This window comes from Moschus berezovskii, chromosome 2, assembly GCF_049115385.1.
Source record: "Moschus berezovskii isolate FMDL1 chromosome 2, NW_MosBer_1.0, whole genome shotgun sequence".
Taxonomy (NCBI): domain Eukaryota; kingdom Metazoa; phylum Chordata; class Mammalia; order Artiodactyla; family Moschidae; genus Moschus; species Moschus berezovskii.
Window position 1 is genome coordinate 16,795,925 of NC_142461.1, and position 6,977 is coordinate 16,802,901.

The 6,977-nt window shown below is 50.1% G+C and overlaps 1 protein-coding gene across 1 annotated transcript; it reads right to left on the reverse strand.

Moving 5' to 3' along the window:
* Positions 1-323: 323 nt before the first annotated feature.
* TEX44 (testis expressed 44) lies at positions 324-1,391 on the reverse strand. Its single transcript, XM_055398804.2, has one exon. It carries the CDS (start codon positions 1,389-1,391, stop codon positions 324-326), a length of 1,068 nt encoding a protein of 355 aa, XP_055254779.1.
* Positions 1,392-6,977: the final 5,586 nt, after the last annotated feature.

Consider the following 6,977-nt stretch of genomic DNA (forward strand, 5'->3'; position numbering starts at 1 on the left):
GACCGCTCGGGAAGACCCAAGGCAGGTCTCTTTCTGTACTTTGGCTCCCAGCTCCTGAGTGGGACAAGCTAAGAAGCCCTCAGGGGGGCACCTTTCCATTTCCAGAACACCCTAGCTCCCTCCTGTCCCTCCACCCTGTGCCCACTGCACAGACAAGGGAGGAGGCTGGCGCTAGGAAAATAAACGCTGGCCGGTGATTTATTGCCCAGTCTGGGGAGAGCTGTCCAGAGCAGGGGTGGGTACGAAAGCGGGACAGGAGTGTCCCTGAGGTCTCGGGAAGCTGCCGAACATGGGGTCCAGTCCCAGTAGGGGCAGGCGTGGGGTTAGTGTGGGGTGAGATGGCTGGTCAGGTAGCACATGGCCGAGCGGATGCCCTCCACGGTCCTCTGCTCCACCGATTCCAGCACGTGGGTGACAGAGTGCAGGGCCGATCTGGTCCTCACCACCAGCCTGGAGGACAGGGCAGAGCTGGCTCTCCCCAGGATGCTGGAGACGGAGCGCAGGCTGGGCCCTGGGCTGTGCAACAGGTCTGACACGGAGCCATGGCCAGTGGCCAGGAAGCCCGTGGCTAGGCCCATGGTGGCATCAGACCACACCAGGATGTCTGCCAGGGAGCTGATGGACCCCTCATCCCCGCCCAGCAAGCTGGTCATGGAGCGCATGTAGCTGTTCTCCTCGACAGCCGTGGAGTCCAGGGGACCTGACCCTGGGGCTGGTGCTCTGGGGCCCGGTGAGGCAAGGGCTGATGGTGAAGCGTCAGGGTCAGGGTTTAAGGCTTCAGGACCCTCTGGCTTCTCCTCAACAGCTTCAGGAGTGTCAGCAGTCCCAGGGTCAAGCTGGTCCTTGGGGTCTGCGGTGCTCATGATGGGCTGAGCCTCTACATTTTGGGGGGACTGTGTCTCGGCACTTGGGGTGGCTGTTGCTGGCTCCCACTCTCTGTCTGGGGTGGCCACTGCTTGTGGTGTCACTTCCTTAACCAGGGAGTTAACTTGGAAAATCTGAGAATTCTGAAAATCTGAGGATTCCCTGCTGGAATCTTGCACCAGCCCTTTTTGCAGTAGGTTCTGGAAGTCCAGGGAATTTTTCGGGGCACCAGGGACCGGGTCAGCAGGCAGGGCTGTGGCCTCCCTGGGCTCCTGGGCTTGCCCCTCAGCAGCTTCATGCTTATCTGTGTCCCCGGACTCTGACGTGGCCCCCGAGGTGGCTGGCTCAATGGAGGCCTGATCTACATCCTGCCGTTCAGCTGATGTTATAGCATCAAGAGACGCCGGGTCATCTGCAAGGAGGGGGACCTGACTTTGGGACCCCACTGCTGGGATGTCTGTAGACCTGCTGTCACCATGTGGAGGGGTGCTGGTGTCTTCGGCCTCTCCCGAGGGCACGGTGGTCATCTAGGCCCTTTGTTACTTGTGCTAGTTGAGAAAGTGGCCATGGCCCTGCTGGGCTGAGCTCCCCAGATGGTGAAGTCACAGGGGACTGTCGAAGCTGGTGATGTCACAGGTACTTGCAGAGCAAGGGTCCTGCGCCTCTGGAGTGGCTGCCCTAGTGGGCCGAATCTGTGGGGCTGTTTGTAGCCATGTTTGCAGATGTCTAAGGAGACACAGGCAAGTGTCTTGGAAAAGCAGGGAGGCTGTATACAGGGGCAGGTGCCCACCAGGAATCAGGATACTATGGCTCTCATAAAAGGATGGGATGCAGATGTCGATTTGTAATAAATGTTATAAGGGACCACTCGCAGCACCTCCCTGTCCACACTGGTGACTCACTTGGCCAGTCCTTCTGCAGAGACTCAGTTTCGCAGCAGTGGTGAGTAGGAACAAGGGAAGGGGAGGGGCTTGGGCAGCTCCCAGCCCTGACTGTCTTGGTTGTGGGGAGCTATGGACTTAAGGTTTGTATCTCACCACGAAGTTTGTATGGTTGAAAGCTATAGTACTTGGAGGTGGAGACTTTGGGAAGTGATTGGGTCATGAGGGTGGAGCCCTCATGAATGGGATTAGTGCCCTTATAAAAGGGACCACACAGACTCCCTGGCCCCCTTCTCCATATGAAATGCAGCTAGAAAACGGCTATCTATGAACCAGGAAGCAGGCCTCACTGGACACTGAATCTGCAGCCCAAATGTGCTAATACAGGGGTTAACCCTGTGATGTGGAATAAACAATCTCCATCTTCTCCCTGCTTAGCTAGGCTGAGAGGGCAGAGAATAACAAAAGATCTGTAAACCCTCTAGTGTTCTCTGGAAATGTGTGGACCCAGATAAACCTATTCGAGCTTGTGTTCTTCGTTAAGAAGGTGGTTGGAGTGAAGGTTCCAATCTGTTGTGTCTTGCTTCCCCTGGGGTTATCAGCTAATATTTAGTGACTGCTTATCATAGGCAGATATGTGACTTCCCTGGTGGCTCAGATGGTAAAGCATCTGACTACAATGCAGGAGACCCAGGTTCAATCCCTGGGTTGGGAAGATCCTCTGGAGAAGGAAATGGCAACCCACTCCAGTACTCTTGCCTGGAAAATTCCATGGACGGAGGAGCATGGTAGGCTACAGCCCATGGGGTTGCAAAGAGTCGGACACAACTGAGTGACTTCACTTTCACTTTTATCATGGACAGAAGAAGGAGCTAAACATCTAATCTTTCTAACTACCCTGTCATCTCTAGGTAGGTGCCATCCATTATACCCATTCTATACAGGGGGACGCTAAGCCTCAGAGGGAATAAGTGACTTATTCAAAGGCACATATCAATAAGCACTGAATCTGTGATTTGAACTGTCTGGCTTCAGAAGTCAAGTTCTTCAGCACTATTTTATACCCAGAAGGCATATTAAAATATTGAATGATCAGCATGGTAAGGATACTGGCTAATGCAGAGAGAGGCCTACCGTAATCCAGCCACATCAGTAGGTAACAGTTGCTGTCACTTCTCCCAGCACCAGGCTCAAAAGTATTTCTTCTCCCCATGAATGCTCTGCGGCCATCTAAGAGGTCACAGGGCAAACCCAAGTTTGTTGCAGGTGGGATAACCTTATACTTTGTGAAGGAATTATTGAGAAGACTGGTTCAGTTCAGTTCAGTTCAGTTCAGTTCATTCGCTCAGTCGAGTTCATTCGCTCAGTCGTGTCTGACTCTCCGCGACCCCATGAATCACAGCACGCCAGGCCTCCCTGTCCATCACCAACTCCCAGAGTTCACTCAAACTCATGTCCACAGAGTCAGTGATGCCATCCAGCCATCTCATTCTCGGTCATCCCCTTCTCCTCCCGCCCCCAACCTTTCCCAGCATCAGAGTCTTTTCCAGTGAGTCAACTCGTCGCATGAGGTGGCCAAAGTATTGCAGTTTCAGCTCTAGCATCAGTCCTTCCAATGAGCACCCAGGATTGATCTCCTTTAGAATGGACTGGTTGAATCTCCTTGCAGTCCAAGGGACTCTCAAGAGTCTTCTCCAGCACCACAGTTCAAAAGCATCAATTCTTCGGCGATCAGCTTTCTTCACAGTCCAACTCTCACATCCATACATGACCACGGGAAAAACCATAGCCTTGACTAGACGGACCTTGGTTGGCAAAGTAATGTCTCTGCTTTTCAATATATTATCAAGGTTGGTCATAACTTTCCTTCCAAGGAGTAAGCGTCTTTTAATTTCCTGGCTGCAATCAGCATCTGCAGTGATTTTGGAGCCTCCCAAAATAAAGTCTGACACTGTTTCCACTGTTTTTCCATCTATTTCCCATGAAGTGATGAGAAGACTGGTAGTGGTTCATAAAAGCCTAAAGACTAAGGGAAAGTTTCTGCACAGACAGAGTTCAGTGATGCCTTCAAGATTCAGTCTTCTGTCTCCTCTCGGTTTCCCCTTTCTCACTGATGGCTAGATTTTTGGGAAAATTCCTCTGGATGCAGGTTGATAGCACCTTCAGGCTAGTGCAGACACCCTGGTCATTGGTAATTAATGGCAAACATCAGACCCTGAGTCTCATGGGCCTTCTCTGAAGGAGTCAACACAGCTTGGGGACCAAACCCTGGTTGATCAGGCCTGGAATGGGGCTCGGGGTCAGCCCCACTGAAACACAAGGCCTGTAAGTGGAAATCAGGTTGGTCCCCAAGGGAAATTGGTTGCCATTACCAAAAGAAGGCAAAATGGATGCTGGTCAAGAAACACAGAAAAGATTCACTCTATGGTGATTATAGACATCTAAAGAAAGTCTATTTATTGGGGAAAAGCCTGGCAGGTAATGAAGCAAAATGTTCAGAAGAGACTCTGATTATTGTGGCAAAATCAGAAAACACATATAAGCAAAAACAGGTAAATAGCAATAAAAATAAAAATACCCTAAGTAATACGGTAGACTGAGTGGGAAGCCTGTGACACCAGCACACTCACACTAATGTCATATAGGGTTAATATCTACACTGTAGGAACTTCCCAGGTGGTCCAGTGGATAAGACTCAGTGATCCCAATGCAGGGGCCTGGGTTCGATCCCTGGTCGGAGAACTAGATTGCACATGCCACAGCTAAAGATTCCACATGCTGTAACTAAGAGATGACACGACTGACAGGAAATCAAGGAAGGCCTGGAGACCCCCAGAAGCTGGAAGAGGCAAGGAGGGCCTTCCCGGAGCCTTGAGAGGGGAGTGTGGCCCTGTTGACAGCTTCACTTTGGACTCGAATCTCCAGAACCATGAGAGAATGACTCTGCGTTGTTGTCAGACACCCAGCCCGAGGTTATTTGCCTCGGCAGCCGAGGGAAACTAAGATAGCTTCTCACAGTGATTGTGATGTCCAGCTGTTATCACTCTCAACATGTGCTCAGACACCATGAACTTGTCCTCCAACGATGCCTCATGGTTAAGTACTGTTACCACCTTGTACAGACGGGGAGACTGCAGCTCAGACAGAGAAAGACCTGGGTATGAGCCAGGCTGTCTGGTTTGAGCCCACACTCTTCACCCTTGCACGATCAGGCCAACTGACATTTAGCTTTTTGGAGCAGGTCAGAACTTTGTTTCCACAAACCTGTGTGATCATTTCTGGGGCAACCCCCTACCCCCATCCCGCCATCCCCGTTGCCCCAGTACCTGATGTTTCTACAGGTTTTCTACACCTGCTGTGATGGGTGCCTTTGCCATGGGCACTGCTCGGTGCTGCCACCTTGAGGTGGCCACTGGGATCGGGCCACTCCCCAGCCTTCCACTGCGGTTCCCCCAAGCGTGGGCCGGCAGCTGTTGTCTGCAAGAATCCCCTGGGGCCCTGTCCATGACGAGGGGGGTACCCGCGGCCCCCGCCTGCCCGTGAGACCACCTTGGGGCCTGAGTCTTTGGTGGGTGCTCCATCGTAGCTCTCGCTCCCAGGGCAGCCACCCTGAACATCAGTGTTCTAAGGAGAAACTGCAGTTTTTGCCTCTTGCCAGGACCCCCACTTCCTGCGTGTTCAAGACACTTAAGGAGTTGGAGCTCCAACCATTAGCAGGTGGTGTGGGAATTCCACTTAGGACCTCCGCTGGATTTGTTTGGGAGAAGTAGGTTAATAAGTCCCATGGGATGGGGGCTGAGACCCCAAAGGTACTCATTCTCAAATGACAAAGGACGTCACCCTGCTTTCTAAGGAGGTGAACTTGGTTATCTGGAGAGGAGCCGCTTCCTTTGGAAAGAGCTGGCTTTGGGCTGCGAGCCCTAGAGCCAGGCTGTTCTGCGAGAGAGAAGGGGTAAGGGCTTTGAAGTTCCTTGGCTGCACGGAGAAGGGGAGAAAAGTCAGGCCTCTCTGGGGGTGGAGCAGGGGAGGCTTGGGGAGAACAGAAACATCTAGAGGGAATTTTAAATTGTTTGTGTTGAGGTCTCTAAGGTAAACCCCTCACCTTCACAACATCAGAAACAAGGCCTTGTTTGCCAGCGCTTTTGTGTGAGTGCTGGCGGCCAGAGACGTGCAGGCCCCAAGGAGCGGGAGGGTAGGGTCTTCTCCTGTAGGTTGGCACAGAGCAGACTGCCCTGGGGACACAGAACAGGGACAGTGGAGCGCTGAGCTACAAAATGGTGCTGGAACAATCGGTTAAGTATTGGAAAAACAGTGGGTTAGTTTCTTACTATCACTTGGAGATGAAAACTACGAAGAGAGAGTGAGAGAGAGGTCATAAGTAAACTACAAATACCTGATTTGGGGAAGAAGTACTTTCTAAATATAGACACCAGTAAAGAAATTCCAAGGGGGGAAAATCAGTCTAAAAATAGGTTAAGGACTTCCCTGGTGATCCAGTGATCTAAGACTCTGTGCTGCCAATGCAGGGTGCCCAGGTTTGACCCCTGGTTAGGGAACTAGATCCCACATGCCTCAACTAAGGCCTGGCACAGCCAAATAAATAAATATTCCTTAAAAAATAAAAAGATGTCAAAAAGTAATCTAAAAAAATTTTAAGAATAAGCCACAAACAAAAATTATTTGCTACAAATACCCTACAGGGTTAATATCTATACGGTATAAAGATCCCAGATTAAAAAGACACCATTATATTCCAAATAACACAATATGCAAAGAATGAGAACAGATCATTCACCAAAGAAATCTAAATAACTAATAGCCATGAGACAAAATGCAGCAGTACTAGTGGTCAGAGAAATACAAGATTAAAAAAAAAACAAAACAAGATATCTTTGGGTAGTGGGATGGTAAGTGACTTAATTTTTGGAGGGGAGAAAACTTCAACATCAGCAAACTGATGTTTCTCTAGTAATATTTCTTACTTGCATTAAGAAAAGATTCTAAAAGTTAAAAGCACATAGTTTGGTCAAATAACGAATAGCCCGTATCAGAGACTTTTTCATTGTGGTGGATCGTGAGCAAGTTTTTTCTTTCAAGCTCCTGCACATTTTAAAATTTATAGTTCATTTGCCCTTTCAACAATGGGTAAAAACTACTTGAAGCATTAGAACAAATTTGCAAGTTAAGATAAATTCCTTCTCCCTAACCTTCCAGAAGCCTGGGCCCTGAATG

Coding starts and splice junctions, on each gene's coding strand:
- TEX44 (XM_055398804.2), bottom strand. CDS start 1,391: ATGACCACCGTGCCCTCGGGAGAGGCCGAAGACACCAGCACCCCTCCA.